Raw genomic sequence first — 17,990 nt, 5'->3', positions numbered from 1 at the left:
TGTCTTGGCCTTAATATGCTCCTTTAGCGTTCTACTATAGGGAGTGTTTTCTTGCAAATGGTCAATGCATTGCTTTCAAATAAAGAGATGTGGGCTGATTGTGCGTACTGTGCTGTGTAAAGTGTTAGCCTGAAAAAACACACTAACCAAGCCATCTAGCGGTTGCCCAGCAAACGGGACGTCCTGAGGATATTAGGTGACGTTCCCATTAGGTCCCTTAAGGGTTTCGGCGCAACGTTATCCCTCTGGCGTTCCGAGAACGTTCTAAAAACATTTGTGATAGTGCCAAGGAAACGTTCTCTGAGGGACCTTTGTCTACTTCCCTGTAAGTTCCCAGGACGTCACTGAGGACCATGTAAGGACCTTATTAGGACGTTCTCAGGACCATTCCACCTGCGTTTTTTATTGAAAGTCAACAGTGTTCTTTTTTGCTTCAGTAGTGACCAGCGGCGTGAAACTATAGTTTTCCTTCACTCAAAATAAATCAGTGCAAAAAATGTGTCAAAAATAGCTTCATTTTAATCAGAAAAGTGTAACTCTATTTGGCTAGCAGCCACACATAATTAAATTAGCTTACAAGGTCTTTTTTGCTAAAATAACGCATGGCCATCAAATTTCTAATGTTTATCGTAGAAAGAATTTCGCCAGCTACATTTCCTAATGTTTTGATGAAGTCAATCTTGCAGGGACAAACTGGGGACTAGACAAAATCTCCAGGGGACCATGACAGAATGTCCCAAAGAACATCGAAAAAAACCCACCTCGGGACAAACCGGGAACTAGACAAGGGGACCACGACAGAACGTCTCAATGAATGTCCTCTGGGACGTCCCCGGGACCAGCCGGGAACTAGACGAAACCCCCAGGGGACCATGACACAATGTCCTGACGACTTTAACAGACCATTTCGTTACATCCCGGGGACGTCCTAATGACACATTGTTTGCAGTGTGTATTGCACACGGGTAGTAGTGCATACGCTTCATTACTGCATTAGCTTGCTACATGTCCTGGTTATGGATAGTGCTGGTCACCACCGACAGTAGCTGAGGTTGTATGAATAGTGAGGAGTATGTGAAGTAAAATCCTCCACACTGTGCACAGTAGGTACCTGGCTGTGCACAGTGTTGAGCTGGTTGTTGAAGGTCATGGTGAGGTTGGTAGAGGTGCTGGGGGCCACGTGGGTGATGAAGGGGGTCTTGCTCTGGTTGACCGTGTCGTACATGCCCACACGACGCTTACAGATGTCCATGTTCTGGAAGCAGGACTTGACACTGGAGTGAGAGAGGGGGAGAGAGAGAGAGAGAGAGAGAGAGAGAGAGAGAGAGAGAGAGAGAGAGAGAGAGAGAGAGAGAGAGAGAGAGAGGTGAGTATGAGCCTGCCTCATTTCGATTTAGTTCAGTTACTAGGCTACTTTTTGCCCAGTTATCTTCTCGCTATCTAACTATCTCCATGAGATACGGGGTGGAATCTCTCGAATAGACGTACTGTGTGCTGTGTGGGAGGAGGTGAGTCATGGTTACGAAGGGATGATTGAGGGTCTCGATGGGGGTGATCCTTTTGTCCGCGTCGATTGTCAGCATCTTGGTCAACAAGTCGATGAACTCTCTCCTGTCTGCCTTCTCCGCGAGCATGTCACTACCCTCCAGATCTGTCGTCATATTCACCTGCAGACAGAAAACATACAGAATAAGCATTAGCGATTAACATTTCGGAGGGACATTTTCAGACCTTAAAGGGGCAATCTGCAGTTCAAACAATAACAAAGCCTGACCCAAACACTGATATGGTAAATAGCTGAAGGATGGGGCTGGAGAAATGTAACCGCTCTTAAATTCATAGACAGAGTTATAGATGCAAGGACTGACCTTCAAAATGACATTTTTTAACCATATTTTGAGGCTATAGAGGGGTTGTTTACAATAATTTTGTTGATAATCAAAGGAGTAAAACAAGCTCATATTTGGGTAAGATGGGGTAAGATAATTTAACTAAGCTCATAAGTTTAACTAAGATTATAAGTTATAGCCTTCAAGAATCAATGGGTATATATCATACATTTAAAAGTCAAAAAATGGATGTAGCAATCGCAGATTTCCCCTGATCTTAGTGTTTATTGAGGCTGTGTCTGAAATGGCACCCTATTCTGTATATAGTGCATTACTTTCGGCACCCTATTCTGTATATAGTGCATTACTTTTGGCACCCTATTCTGTATATAGTGCGCTACTTTTGACTAGAGCCCTATGGGAATACTGTGCCATTTCAGAGGCAGCCTGTACTATTGCTGCGAACGACAGGAAAAACACTGCTGCCTTTCCCATGGATAGAACTATTTATAAACACACATGAAGGCTTCATCAGTTAGGGTGTCAACATCAGTGTCACAGCGCATAGTGATACCCTTGCACCTTACTGACATTACAAACATTTACACTGGTATTCATAGAAAAGAGCGGAGCCGCTTCAAAACTCCACTGGCGCCGTCGCTGAGATTTTTATCTACTGCTGAGAAGCAAAATAAACGAAGAATTAACCCGATATGTGTTGCCGTTTGCTTATTAAAAGAGGGTAAGGGGAGGTAGAGGGGGAGGTAGAGGAAGGTAGAGGCTGAGGGGGAGGTAAAGGCTAAGGCAGAGGGGGAAAGTAGGAGGGGGAGGTAGAGGCTGGGGCAGAGGGGGAGGTAGAGGTAGAGGCAGAGGGGGAGGTAGAGGCTGAGGCAGAGGGGGAGGTAGAGGCTGAGGCAGAGGGGGAGAGGAGGAGGGGGAGGTAGAGGCTGGGGGGGAGGTAGAGGAAGAGGGGGAGGTAGAGGCTGGGGGGGAGGTAGAAGAAGAGGGGGAGGTAGAGGCTGAGGCAAAGGGGGAGATAGAGATAGAGGCAGAGGGGTAGGGAGAGGTGGAGGCAGAGGGGGAGGTAGAAGCTGAGGGGGAGGTAGAGGCTGAGGGAGAGGGGGAGGTAGAGGGGGAGGGAGAGGCTGAGGCAAAGGGGGAGATAGAGATAGAGGGGGAGGTAGAGGCTGAGGCAGAGGGGCTGAGGAGGAGGGGGAGGTAGAGGCTGAGGGGGAGGTAGAAGCTGAGGCAGAGGGTGAAAGGAGGAGGAGGAGGGGGAGGTAGAGGCTGGGGCAGAGGGGGAGGTAGAGGCTGAGGCAGAGGGGCTGAGGAGGAGGGGGAGGTAGAGGCTGAGGCAGAGGCTGAGGCAGAGGGGGAGAGGAGGGGGAGGTAGAGGCTGAGGGGGAGGTAGAGGTAGAGACAGAGGGGGAGGTAGAGGAAGAGGGGAGGTAGAGGCTGAGGCAAAGGGGGATATAGAGATAGAGGCAGAGGGGGAGGGAGAGGTAGAGGCAGAGGGGGAGGTAGAAGCTGAGGCAGAGGGGGGGTTGAGGTAGAGGCAGAGGGGGAGGTAGAGGTAGGGGGGAGGTATAAACTGAGGCAGAGCCGCTCTGGAGCAGCCCACAGCCTTCAGTGGCATGTCTGAGTTGGGGGGACAGGGACACAGACGGGGACAAGCGTGCTTGTTTATTGCGATTGCTATGCTGAGATAGCGGGCCCGTTTTTCATAAAGATACAGCTTACCTATAGCCCTGCTTCAGGGGCTATCTGATGTACTGCCAGTCAACGCCAAACAATATGATTGAGTTCTCGTTCCTACGCAAGTTATTCAGGCTCCGTCCCTAACCCCTCCCTGCCTCGCACATCTCCACTCGCCGTGATAAAGGAATAATCTCTGGAATGAGGTGGGGAAAATAATCACGCTGTCCTCTGCGAGAGGGAAAAATTACTTTGGGAAACGCACTCAGTCGAATTGCGAATGTGTCGCCTTGCCTATGTATGTGTACGGAGGCAATCTAACGCCATACTAGCATTTTAGCACAGCAGAAATGTACAGTATATATGTTAATGTTACGGAGAACAGCATGCATTCTATTGTAGTGAATTGATTGAATGCCGAACCATAGCAAGACCTCTCTATGAGTATGCTAGATCATAAAGTCAAAGAGCAGCAAAGCAGTAGAATCATTTTAGTATAATCATCACTTCTCTTTATCCTGCCCACAACACAAAAAGCTCTGAAATTGAGCATAGTCCTATTATACACTGAACAAAAATATAAACGCAACATGTAAAGTGTTGGTCCCATGTTTCATGAGCTGAAATAACATTTTCCATACGCACAAATATTATTTATCTCAAATATTGTGCACACATTTGTTTACATCCCAGTTAGTGAGCCTTTCTCTTTTGCCAATATATCCATCCAGCTGACAGGTGTGGCATATCAAGAATGATCATTACACAGGTGCACCTTGTGCTTGGGACAATAAAAAGCCCCTCTAAAATGTGCAGTTTTGTCACACAACACAATGCCACAGATGTCTCAAGTTTTGAGGGAGCCTGCAATTGGCATGCTGACAGCATGAATTTCCACCAGAGTTGTAGCCAAATAATTAAAATGTTATTTCTCTGTAAGCCTCCAATGTCATTTTTTTCGAGAATATGTCAGTATGTCCAACAGGCCTCACAACAGCAGGCCACGTGTAACCACGCCAGCCCAGGACCTCCACATCCGGCATCTTCAACCTGCGCGATCGTCTGAGACCAGCCACCCGTACAGTTGATGAAATTGTGGGTTTGCACAACCGAAGAATTTCTGCACAAACTGTCAGAAACCATCTCAGGGAAGCTCATCTGCGTGCTTGTTGACCTCACTAGGGTCTTGACCTGACTGCGGTTCAGCGTCGTAACAGACTTCAGTGGTCAAATGCTCACCTTCGATGTCTACTGGCACACTGGAGAAGTGTGCTCTTCACGGATGAATCCCAGTTTCAACTGTACCGGGCAGTATGGCGTCGTTTGGGCGAGGGGTTTGCTGATGTCAACGTTATGAACAGAGTGCAACATTGCTGGTGGAGGGGGGGTTATGGTATGGTCAGGCATAAGCTACGGACAACAAACACAATTGCATTCTATCGATGGCAATTTGAATGCACAGAGATACCGTGACGAGATCCTGAGGCCCATTGTCGTGCCATTCATCCGCAGCCATCACCTCATGTTTCAGCACGATAATACACGGCACCATGTCGCAAGGATCTGTACACAATTTCTGGAAGCTGAAAATGTCCCAGTTCTTCCATGGCCTGCATATTCACCAGACATGTCACCCATTGAGCACGTTTGGGATGCCCTGGATCGACGTGTACAACAGTGCGTTCCAGTTCTCAACAATATCCAGCAACTACGCACAGCCATTGAAGATGAATGGGAAAACATTCCACAGGCCACAATCAACAGCCTGATCAACTCTATGTGAAGGAGACGTGTCACGCTGCATGAGGCAAATGGTGGTCACACCAGATACTGGTATTCTGGTCCACGCCCCTACCTATTTTTTAAGGTATCTGTGACCAACAGATGCATATCTGTATTCCCAGTCATGTGAAATCCATAGATCAGGGCCTAATGAATTTATTTAAATTAACTGATTTCCTTATATGAACTGTAACTCAGTAAAATCTTTGAAATTGTTGCATGTTGTGTTTCTATCTTTGTTCAGTGTAGTTTACATGACGAGTGCAGTGTCTGTATATGCATGTCAATGGATATTTCTGGCCTCAGAGACATTATATCATGGAAATAGAATCTAGAATCTAGTAACTCCCGAGGACCTACGACATGGCACTCCAGAACACGAGGACACGACAGCAGATGTTATTATAGAAATATCATCTAGAATCTAGTGCGTCTATTTCTATGCTGAGGAGCTGTGACATGACATGGCACTGGAGAACACGAGGACACGACAGCAGATGTCCAAGCAGCACTGGGACACATCCGGCTGCCTGTGCCTGAGGAGAGGTGGAGTTAACCATGCAAGACTATGATGTGTACAGAACAACCTCACAACCCTAGTATAGAATATCAGGTTTAATGTTGGACAACTAACAGCATCCCATCTGAGTTGAGGTCAGTAATATTACTTAGAGGAAAGGAAGAGTAGTTAGTAGTAGTGAAACTGAATGTGAGGAGCTTGTCTTTCGGCCATTGCTTCACTGTCAGCAACTGCTACTGTAAAGTCATGCTGGGTCGCAGAGTTGTGTGTGGGGAAAACACAGCCACGACTAAAATGTCTTGGCCTCCGTCTATCTAGTTCTCCATTCAGGCTGCATCCAGTTTAGCTAGTGCTAACTAGAGATCAAATGGAGATGGGTCCTCCAGAACTTTAAGCTCTCCCCACATTTCCCAAGACAGTGTGGAAGCAACAAGAATGTCACCATTGGCAGACGTCCCAGTAATCAACCCAAGTCTCTCTCTCCAGTCCCTCTGTGCCTTCAGATATGATCCATTATACAAATGAAGACAGATGTCCACACTGCTAACTTATTTATCTGGCCCTAGATTCTGACTCGGCCTGAGCTCTTCTCCCAATTAGGACTGGGCTCCTCTTTTTACTTTCTGTTTCTTTTAGTAACCTGTGTGTGTCTGTGTGTGTCTGTGTGTGTGTGTGTGTGTGTGTGTGTGTGTGTGTGTGTGTGTGTGTGTGTGTGTGTGTGTGTGTGTGTGTGTGTGTGTGTGTGTGTGCCTGCCTGCCTACCTGTGCGTCAGTGGAGGCTGCTTAGAGGACGGCTCATAATAATGGCTAGAGTGGCGCGAATGGAATGGCATCAAACACCTGGAAACCATGGAAACCACGTGTTTGATGTATTTGATACCATTCCACTGATTCCGCTCCAGTTATTACTCACGAGCCCGTTATCCCCAATTAAGGTGCTACCACAACCTCTTGTGCTGTGTGTGTGTTTGTGTGTGTGTTGGATGGGGTCCTGGCATGTTGATTTCATTAGACCAGTGTTGTGTGTCTGGGAGTAGGAGCAGCTTGGAGGTATGGCCTCCTAAACTAACCCAGGCAGAGGCACTAACTTCACCGAGCACCACTTCCGCTGGGCCTGCACACTATGCCAGACATGGAGCACTCTGGCTCAAGTCATATTTTACCTGACTTAATCTGTCATGTACCTTGACAGCTTTTTATCCTCCCCTCAAGGAACAAGACATTTTAGATGCCTGGGAAATGTATCACGGTTTCCATCATTACCGGTATGTACGCTACAGTATGCGTGCTGTTAAAACTAGTATGTTTGGGCGGGTGACAGTGAGAACAAAATATGGGCAGAGACACTATCGTATCATCATCTGCAAAATGTCATAGGTCTGTGTCAACTTTCCCACCGCAATCGGAATGAGAGTTGGGGAGAGGAGACGTGTTATGAGAAGGATCACATAAGATATAAGCCGTTTGGCGACAGTGCTTTTCTACACCAGGGTTTAGTTGTATGAGTCACTTCCTGGTTACGTAAACATTGTAATGCATCCTTTCTTTGTTTTACCAAACAAATGGGTTCACAGGTGTTCTCTCTGTAAACGTTGCGCTGGAGAGAGCAGGCTCTTGTTCATTGGGCACCAAACGGAAGAAAACGGACTGAAACAGGCAGGGACTACCTGGACTTGTCCAATAAGAAACCCTCATTTAAATTTTTCCTTGTGAAATGTTTTAAAACGATTTCCTAATGAATACGACCTAGCTAAGGGCTAAAGGCTATTGTCTTGGTTCCCACGCTGCAACTCCTCTAGCCTTCTCTGTCTCGTTTTGTACATGTCCTACACAGACGTGTCCAGTTAGGTGATGGCCACAACATTCACCCAGCTTAAATAAGAAAACAAACTACACACAGGAAATACTGTGACTGAGTTGACCAAATGCTCAACTACGATGTCAGCCTGTCATTTATTAAGAGGTGGTTTTAGAGAAAATAAGAAGAAAGAAAATAATCTGAAATGAAGAAGGGTTTCGGTCGGAGCACAGCCAGTTTCATTTCCCCTGTGCGACTGCATATGCAAGGGGCTCCACTGCGTGTGTGTGTGTGTGTGTGTGTGTGTGTGTGTGTGTGTGTGTGTGTGTGTGTGTGTGTGTGTGTGTGTGTGTGTGTGTGTGTGTGTGTGTGTGTGTGTGTGTGCATGCGTGCATGTGTGTGTATTGTATATACAGTGCTCTGAACCTGCGCCATATCGTCCAGGCAGTTGAAGATGTACTTCCGGGCCTCCTTCGACTTGATCGCTGTCTCTCCTTCATGGTCCTCGGGTGTCTGTGGAGACAAGAAACAGATGTTCCATTCAGTTCCCATGAGACTTCCTCTAGTCTCTGAAAATACTCTATTTACATGTCCCTCATTACAGACTATTGTTTATCGGCAGCAGGACTGAGCTAGCTAGCAGGACTGAGCACTATTGTTTATCGGCAGCAGGACTGAGCTAGCTAGCAGGACTGAGCACTATTGTTTATAGGCAGCAGGACTGAGCTAGCTAGCAGGACTGAGCACTATTGTTTATAGGCAGCAGGACTGAGCTAGCTAGCAGGACTGAGCACTATTGTTTATAGGCAGCAGGACTGAGCTAGCTAGCAGGACTGAGCACTATTGTTTATAGGCAGCAGGACTGAGCTAGCTAGCAGGACTGAGCACTATTGTTTATAGGCAGCAGGACTGAGCTAGCTAGCAGGACTGAGCACTATTGTTTATAGGCAGCAGGACTGAGCTAGCTAGCAGGACTGAGCACTATTGTTTATAGGCAGCAGGACTGAGCTAGCTAGCAGGACTGAGCACTATTGTTTATCGGCCGCAGGACTGAGCTAGCTAGCAGGACTGAGCACTATTGTTTATCGGCAGCAGGACTGAGCTAGCTAGCAGGACTGAGCACTATTGTTTATCGGCAGCAGGACTGAGCTAGCTAGCAGGACTGAGCACTATTGTTTATCGGCAGCAGGACTGAGCTAGCTAGCAGGACTGAGCACTATTGTTTATCGGCCGCAGGACTGAGCTAGCTAGCAGGACTGAGCACTATTGTTTATAGGCAGCAGGACTGAGCTAGCTAGCAGGACTGAGCACTATTGTTTATAGGCAGCAGGACTGAGCTAGCTAGCAGGACTGAGCACTATTGTTTATAGGCAGCAGGACTGAGCTAGCTAGCAGGACTGAGCACTATTGTTTATAGGCAGCAGGACTGAGCTAGCTAGCAGGACTGAGCACTATTGTTTATAGGCAGCAGGACTGAGCTAGCTAGCAGGACTGAGCACTATTGTTTATCGGCCGCAGGACTGAGCTAGCTAGCAGGACTGAGCACTATTGTTTATCGGCAGCAGGACTGAGCTAGCTAGCAGGACTGAGCACTATTGTTTATCGGCAGCAGGACTGAGCTAGCTAGCAGGACTGAGCACTATTGTTTATCGGCAGCAGGACTGAGCTAGCTAGCAGGACTGAGCACTATTGTTTATAGGCAGCAGGACTGAGCCAGCTAGCAGGACTCTGCTAGCTAGCAGGACTGAGCTAGCTAGCAGGACTGAGCACTATTGTTTATCGGCAGCAGGACTGAGCTAGCTAGCAGGACTGAGCACTATTGTTTATCGGCAGCAGGACTGAGCTAGCTAGCAGGCCTGGGGTGGTGAAACACACACACCGGCGCAGACACACTTTTGGGGTGGCAGGCAGCCTAGTGGTTAGAGCGTTGGGGCAGTAACCGGAAGGTCGAATCCCCGAGCTGACAAGGTAAAAATCTGTTGTTCTTCCCCTGAACAAGGCAGTTACCCCACTGTTCCCTGGTAGGCTGTCATTGTAAATAAGAATTTGTTCTTAACTGACTTGCCTAGTTAAATAAAATAAAATACACACACAAAATGTGTGTATGGGCAAAAGCAGGGACATACGTGTAAGCATAGAAACACACACACCCACATGTAGTATGTGGACACACACTAATCTTACAGACCTATTATCAGAGGAAAACTCTCTGACCAAACACGCTGTATTCGTTTTAATTACAGTATCAGCATTATCACGGCTGCTGTAAAATGGAAATACACGACAAGCCAAGGTCGAAGCGAAGCTTAGCAATCACTCTGACAGGCCTATCCCTGTTTCTGTCTCAGCGAAAGGGAAAAAGTTGTCGGTTACTAGCTATCTGATTTTCCATTGCCAACAACCATGGACAAATATGAGGCTGTAGCCGTGTCCTAATATACAAGGTAATAATTTATCTCTACCTTTTCACACAGTGACAGCCTCTTGTATAACTTAAGAGCACACACACACACACACACACACACACACACACACACACACACACACACACACACACACACACACACACACACACACACACACACACACACACACACACACACACACACACACACACACACACACACACACACACAGATCCTCTATACTTACTGAAAGGTCAACGTTGCAAGGAGCTACACTATTGGATGTCAATGTGGTATGTTGTTGTGCCTCATTTTGTATGAATAAGAACAAAGACATGGGGTGTGTCAGACAATGGCACGTTGGTCAAAAGTTGTGCACTTTATAGGGAGTGAGGTGCCATTTGGGACGGACTCGTGGTGAGTCTCCAAGGAGAGCTGATCAATCTTGGGAGAGAATATTGCTAAGTGCAGTAGAGTGGTGAGGGCGTATATATCCAGCTGAGATATTGGTATTGTGGGGTCAGGATGTTCAATACAGTAAAAATATGTCTGCAGATTCACTGCATGACTCCAAAGTACTCCCAAAGGGGGAAAAATGCTGGTGCTTGAACAGGTCAGCACCTTATTGAGTGGCCTGAATAGAGCAACTTTTTTTTGGAGCCAGCGATGAGTCTATCCTGTCAATGCCTCACACTGGGTTTCTGTAGCTCGTTTTTTAAAACACATTTAATCAGGAGTACCCATTGAGACCATTTACAATGGTGGACTAAGGACAACAATACACCAAATTAAAAATGATTAATAAAAATAAAATAAAATAGAATTTACAGAATCAACACTACAGCTTCAAACATCACACATACAATGATTTGCATTAAATCCAAACAGTTGCAATTATCACTAAATGAATTTAACATTAAAGTCCTAAACTGCTCTAGAGACACCAGAGTCAAGAGTTTGGTAGGCGTTTCCAAAAATGGGGGTACTGAAACTGAAGGCGGATTTACCTAGATCGTTACGTACTAGTGGAAACTCGAGAGTTAACCATCCCTGTGAACGGGTTGGCTGTCTCATATTTTTTCATTTTAACAGTGAAGTGAGGTAGGTCGGAAGCTTGTGTAGTAGAGCTTTGTAAACAAAGAGGGAATAATGTAGTGATCTACGGGAGTTTAATGAGGACCAGACAACGTTTTGATACAGGATGCAATGGTGAGTATTACAACTGTCACCTGTTATAAAGCGAAGGGTGCTATGGTAGACAGCATCCAAGGATTTAATAGTAGTGGCTGCTGCATTCCCATAAATGGTGTCCCCATCGTCAAGAACTGGCAGGAAAGTTGACTGTTTAGGCAGAGGCATTAAATCGCAGCTTTTTAACTAGCTCATACGTACGTTTTTTTATAAGTCAAATTATTCTCAATCCAAAAGCCCAGATATTTATAGGCGGGAACCGGCTCGATCAAACAACTACCCAATGCATAAATGTGTAGACCATCTTAATTATTTCTACGAGAATTAGAAAACAGCATACATTTCGTTTTTTCCCCGCATTAATTTATTTTAAATCAACAAGGACTTTCTGCAAGGTGACAAAAATCTAAAATTGCAGCTCCAACAGCCTGGTCAGCCATAGGGGCAATAGCGTTCATAACAGTCTCATCTACATACAGATGAATGTTACAGGTTTTTGCAGAGAGACCAATATGATTTATATAGTATAAATAGTAAAGAGGACACCTTTAGGAATATCGAGGTAACTTGACCTGACACCATCAGAAAAAACACATTGTGTCCTGTCTGACTTGCACGACGCCTGGTCGAGGCCCATTTCAGACAACCTTTGAATGAGTAGGGGATGGTCGACAATCTCAAGCCTTGAAAAGGTCTATAAATATGGCAGATTCCTATGATCTAAGCAATTTAATATATAATGTAAGTGTAGATGCTGAAACTGTGCTCTAAAACCAGACTGGTACACATTAAGAGTATAATTCAAAGAGCAAAAAATGTTATTAGCTGAGAGTTTGCCAGTGATTCTAATATTTTTGCAAGGCAAAATAGTTTAGAAATTGGGCGGTAGTTATCTAGGTCAGAAGGAACTCCAGCTTTGTGAAGGGGGAAGACAGGTCCTAGGGATACCACCAGAAGCAATTGTTTAATAAAAAATCTAGGTCAAAGGTTCTACAATGAGGGGGGCAGAAAGCTGCAGTAGGAAGGGATCAAGCCAATCAGCTCCTGAGGAGTTTTTCACATACATTTATTGCAAGGCACTTAATACATCATTGACATACTGGGTAGGTCACTTGGTGGGCAAATACAGTTTTACATGATCGACTCCACTGAAACCCAACTCCTCTTTTGATGTGTATGGAGAGTTTTGACGCGACAACAGGGCAATCGTAATTAGTGTTTCTCAATGTGTGTGTGTGTGTGTGTGTGTGTGTGTGTGTGTGTGTGTGTGTGTGTGTGTGTGTGTGTGTGTGTGTGTGTGTGTGTGTGTGTGTGTGTGTGTGTGTGTGTGTGTGTGTGTGTGTCTGTAATAGAGGCCTACCTTCAGTCTCCACAGGGGGTAGTTGGTAGAGTCTGTGACTCGGTTGAAGAACCTAGTAGTCTTAGTCCCTGCACTCAGGAGGAACTCTGCAGGCAGCCCCTGTGTCTGAGAGATGTACCGGATCTACAGGAGGACGAGGAGAAAATATCAAATAACACATCAAATTTTCATTCAGAGTTTCAAACACAATCAGCCAAACAGCATTCAAATGCAGACGTGCAAAATAAGGCACGCTTAATTGGATATTGTTAGTTTTGCCCTTTAAGGCGCAAATTTGTTTGACTGAAAATGTTAGTCAGTCAGACTTGGAAAATTATTGCTGGCACAAATATTTAGGGTGATAACACTCAAATAATCACATCTGGTAAATATGTTCACTGCAGAGGGAATATGCCCAGACCCAGATTCACTATAATCCATTACTGATAAAATCCCAGTGTGTTAGGCCTTAGCTGTGGCACATTTTCACAGCAGGGTCAATCTGGCAAGGTCATATCGTCAGGAAAAACTCTTGGCCCTAGCCATGATTCACGACTACGGTCATGAGATTTAGCCCACCATGTGACCTACCCAGTAAAAACTCCTGTATGTAACTCTGAGCCAGTGTGCTTGTGTCTGGTACACCGTGTACATAGCCAAGTTATTATTACTCATTGTGTATTTATTATTACGTGTTTTCATTTTCTATTATCTCTCTATTTTCTTTCTCTCTGCAATTTTTGGGAAGGGCCCGTAAGTACGCATTTCATTGCTAGTCTACACTTGTTGTTTACAAAGCATGTACAGTAACTAATAAAAATGTATATGATTTGTTTAGTTCTGTGAGTGACCGGGATGAGGCCTGAGTGTGTGTGTGTGTGTGTGTGTGGTTCAAATCAAATGTATTTGTCACATGCTTCGTAAACAACAGGCGTAGACTAACTTACTTGGTTGTGCGTATGTGCGCATGTGTGTGTATGTGCGCATGTGCGTGTGCACGTGTGTGTAGGAGTGTCTCGTCTCCTCCTGACAAACAGGCAGCTCCTGATCCCTCTGTTTATTCCAGCAGATGCCACTGAACCACTTGCACCAATTAGCAGCGCTCTGGTGCTCCAGAGCAACAGATCTCTCTGTTCCTCTCATCTCTATCTCTCTCTCTCGCTCTCTCTCTGTTCCTCCTCTTCCCTCTCTCTCTCTCGCCCTCTCTCTTTTATGGCTCTATGGGAAAGCCTTGAGCGAGTATTGCTCTGTCTCTCAGAACAAACCAAGCAGTCTGTTTTTCTCCAGTCCTGAAACATATTATCTCATTTCCAAAGCTCTAATTTGCAAAGCTCTGCTACTCAGCATTGATCCTCTCCCTTCCTCTCTGACTGACACTACTACAGCGTAAGCATGACTTGTAGTGATATATCAGTCCTCGTCAAGAAGTGGACTAGTGACTCTTCGTATGCCACTTATGTAGAATGCACACCTTGATAGATTGAAATGGTGTTTTGAATTGAGAACTTTCACATTTCCTGTTTATAGTAGCATTCAGAAACAACTTCTTCTAGCTCTTGTCTTGGAGGTTCTCTCTCATTTAGGCATCATCTTCCTGCTTGTCACCCACCTATGCACCCCCCCTTCCCCCCCACGAGCAGACCCTCAGACCTACCTGGTCGTACTCGGAGGCCCCTGGGTAGAGGGGCCAGCCCAGGAAGAGCTCAGCGATGACACAGCCCAGGGACCACATGTCGATGGCCTCACAGAATGGCAGGCCCAGGATGATCTCTGGAGCTCTGAGGACAGAGAGATATAGCATTGTTAGATCCAGACCAATGTGACAAAGGGGGGGGTCAGCTGTATGAGCTATGGAATTGACCACACCTTGTCTCTAACCGGGAAAAAGTCCATGATGAGCTTGAAACCAACAGACAAAAGGCCCGTTCACTGCCATTGAAGTTCATTTCTGCTCGAGTTGAACATGATCTCTGTGACCGTCTGGGAAATTGCATTTGAAAGTCTTTCGTTTTGGATTGAATCCCGTCCCATGTCAAACGAACATTTGTCGATGTAACATTAGCTTTAGTTAAATATCTCATTTGGAAGCAGCAAACAAATGAGTGACATTCACTTTCTTTTCCCACCCAGTATGTGTTCAGGGAGAACAGACCAATGTAATGGAGAGAAGAGCTAGACTAGCTAGAAGAGCTCGACTCAGGCACTTCAGTGTTAGGAGCAGCAGATAACCCTACCAAAACATAAGACAACTAGGCAGCTCTATTAAAAACATCCCCTAAACAAACATTATTTAATTAGACTACAATGCCAGCAGCATTATTTCAACGCTCCGCCCAAGATAAATTAATCAATCAGTCTGTCATTCTCTGATATGTTATTTTACACTGATCTCAGACCAGCTTTGTGCCTTTAATACAAACTCCTCGCTTGTTTAGAGGAGCTTTGAAAAAAGTTGGATTCAAGGACTTTGTTTTCTTTGATTGTCCTTCAAATGGCACTGGCAGTCACGCTGTTCATTTCAGTGCTAACTGTGTGTGTGTGTGGGGGGGGTGGGGGGCAGAGCTAATTGACTGATAGCCGTGCAGGAGCCAATCGGGATGACTGATCTCGGGAAGTCTGGCCTCTGGGATAAAAGGCGGGGGAGGGGAGGATAATCTGGGGAAGAGGATGGGTCTTGGTTACGGTGGCCCAATGTGGAATCAATTGTGCCGCCATGAAAGATAAAATCAACGTAAATATCTACAGAGTCAGAGCAACCCTCGTTCGTCTCCGGGTGGATATTTAGTTGATAACGACAAAGCCCGGTTCCTAGACTCTGGGGCCTTTACGCAACACAGGGGCCAAGGGGCCACCTCACGAGGGCCACCGATAAATAACTGGGTCTGATTGAACACTGAACAGGAAGGAAAACACTGTCTCGGTTATACGAGTGTAACAACTGACAAACTATTTAGAAAATTATACATTTTACAGTGGACCCACCCTGAGCTCTGTTACATTACACCAGTTAGGTTATAGTGCAGTCCACTGAGCTGAAGTCTCTGATGAGCCTTTAAAATTACTAGGCAGACTGCCTCAGTCCCCAATAAGGGAAACGCACTGTGACTTCAGAGTGAACTAGAGAGTGAACTGGAGACGCTGTCTCACACACACACACACACACACACACATGCATGCACGTACAAGCACACTCACGCACGTGCACACACACATACACAAACTAGAGACGCTCTACTTCATCATAAAACGTTATTAGCGATACATTTTAATGGCGCGACAGCAATTCTCTGAGCTTTAGGCTGATCCTGGAACATTTCTGTCCCCAGTTTGCTCCGAGAGCCCCTCGCCGAGTTCCCAGCGTTTCCTGCCTGCGGTGGTCATGACAACGAGGCGAGTGGAGAGGAGCAGAGGAGCGCGGGCTCTAGGCAGCACAGCAGAAGCCTGGGAGAGAGACAGAGACAGAGACGTAACGCCTGGCCTGGAGCCTGCTGGACAGGCCCGGAGAACAGATCATGTGGAAAAGAGCAGGGCTTTATGGGACTGGGGGGGGACGGGGGGGGGGGACCGGGGGTGTCTTTTGGGGGGGCAACGGCTGGGGGAATCGGATCACATTTTCCACATGGGCCTCAGACTCCTCTCCTCACAGACCCGCCTCCCTTGCTATGTGTGAAAGAGATGGCAGGTTTAACATTGTGAGAAACAGCTGGGACGCGGCTGTTTCACAGTGGCAGACTTACACAGGGGATATCGCACTATCAAAAGAGAGAGACAAGACAGTACAAATGAGAGAGGGAAAGGGCGAGCAAGAGAGTAGGGAGAGAGAGAGAAAAGGGAAGACAGCAAGAAACAGCGAGACAGAGAGCGAGACAGAGAGCGAGACAGAGAGCAGTAGCCTCTCAAGCGAATATCACATTCACTGGAGAGGGCTCAGTAAACACAAAGGGTGGTTATTGGGGTCTCGGGGGGCAACACAGTGTCTGAGAAGGAGGGGCTACATTCCACATACAAAGACACCTTCAACACAATGAGCTGGGCCATCTATCGTGGGTTACCAAAGCACCATTGAGGCGCCTGCTTGGAGAAGATAGCACTGGGCAGGACAGCGTGTGCTGAGCGGCGAGAGGGAGCTTGAGCTATGGGCCAGGAACTAGGGTCAGTCAGCACAATACTCCCTCTTCAAACTGCCTGGGGTTTCACTTTAGAGAGGTAGGAGGCTAGGAACTTTACGATGAGGGATGCACAGGATCTCACACACACACACACACACACACACACACACACACACACACACACACACACACACACACACACACACACACACACACACACACACACACACACACACACACACACACACACACACACACACACACACACACAAAATAGATTCTATGGTTCTGGCTGACAGGCTGCTTTTCTACACCCCTTCCAGTATGAAATGCATCCGGCAAATAGCCAAGATTATGGAAAACTACTTTGTAACTTTCCGCTGCAGGAGATAAGCTGTTATTGCATATACACAGATTTGACACCCCTCCCCCAACAATGTACAGCTTTCAGTTCCCCCCCAGAGAGAGATAGAGGTCTTTGCTCTGTAATTAGCACTAAAATGACACACACGCGCACACACGCACACACACACACACACACACACACACACACACACACACACACACACACACACACACACACACACACACACACACACACACACACACACACACACACACACACACACACACAGAAGCCCTCTTTTTGCATGAGTATATCAGCCCCATTAGGCTTCAAAGCAGAGGGGCCATTGCAGCATGCCAGCCAGGCTACTGAAAAAAAGGCTTTGAACCGCAACCCAAATTGAGATGAAATCAGCCTTGGGAGGAAACACATCATTATATTGACCCCTAGACCACACTGGACCACTGGACCGCACTGGACCGCTGGCCCCCATTGCTCCTACTACTCAGGTCACAGAACCTTCCAGTCCACAAGGTCCTTTCTAGAAGTTACACCAGCACCCCGCCCTCCCCTGCATATCCAATCTCCACCTTTGGAATATTAGTATCATCTCAGCATGAAATGAATATGACACAACAACCAATCATGGGGAAAATAGTCAAGTCTGTGCCGGCCGCAATGTTGTTATTTTCCATGGTTGACGTTGTGGCACGTTTGATGTCATGGAAGTGTGGATTTTTATAACAGTCGGCTTTGGACCATACTATTTAAATTAGAGAGCAATTAGTCCTGCATCTTTAGCTGTGTGCGTGTCTCTATGCGTGTCTGTGTGCGTGTCTGTGTGCGTGTCTGTGTGTGTAGGTGTGTGTGCACGCACCTCCCCAGGCAGGGATCATGTTGAGGACCGTTAACGTTGATGATGTTGTGCTTGGATGAGTTCAGGCAGAACCTCCCCGGCCAGGCCCTTTCCCATGAT

General features: G+C 46.5%; 1 protein-coding gene across 1 annotated transcript in view; it reads right to left on the bottom strand.

The window, feature by feature from the left end:
- Window positions 1-17,990, bottom strand: part of LOC120054091 (homeodomain-interacting protein kinase 2-like) — a 100,982-nt gene that overhangs the window by 17,246 nt on the left and 65,746 nt on the right. Inside the window, exons 3-7 of the mRNA XM_039001472.1 lie at window positions 14,214-14,337; window positions 12,581-12,703; window positions 8,051-8,137; window positions 1,489-1,667; window positions 1,112-1,274 (exon numbers count right to left, since the gene is read on the bottom strand). Coding sequence (XP_038857400.1) covers window positions 1,112-1,274; window positions 1,489-1,667; window positions 8,051-8,137; window positions 12,581-12,703; window positions 14,214-14,337 — 676 coding nt within the window. The remainder of the gene's footprint in view (window positions 1-1,111; window positions 1,275-1,488; window positions 1,668-8,050; window positions 8,138-12,580; window positions 12,704-14,213; window positions 14,338-17,990) is intronic.

This window comes from Salvelinus namaycush, chromosome 9 (genome assembly GCF_016432855.1).
Source record: "Salvelinus namaycush isolate Seneca chromosome 9, SaNama_1.0, whole genome shotgun sequence".
NCBI lineage: Eukaryota > Metazoa > Chordata > Actinopteri > Salmoniformes > Salmonidae > Salvelinus > Salvelinus namaycush.
The sequence above is the reverse complement of the archived record's forward strand: the minus strand, read 5'-3'. Positions and strand labels throughout refer to the sequence as shown.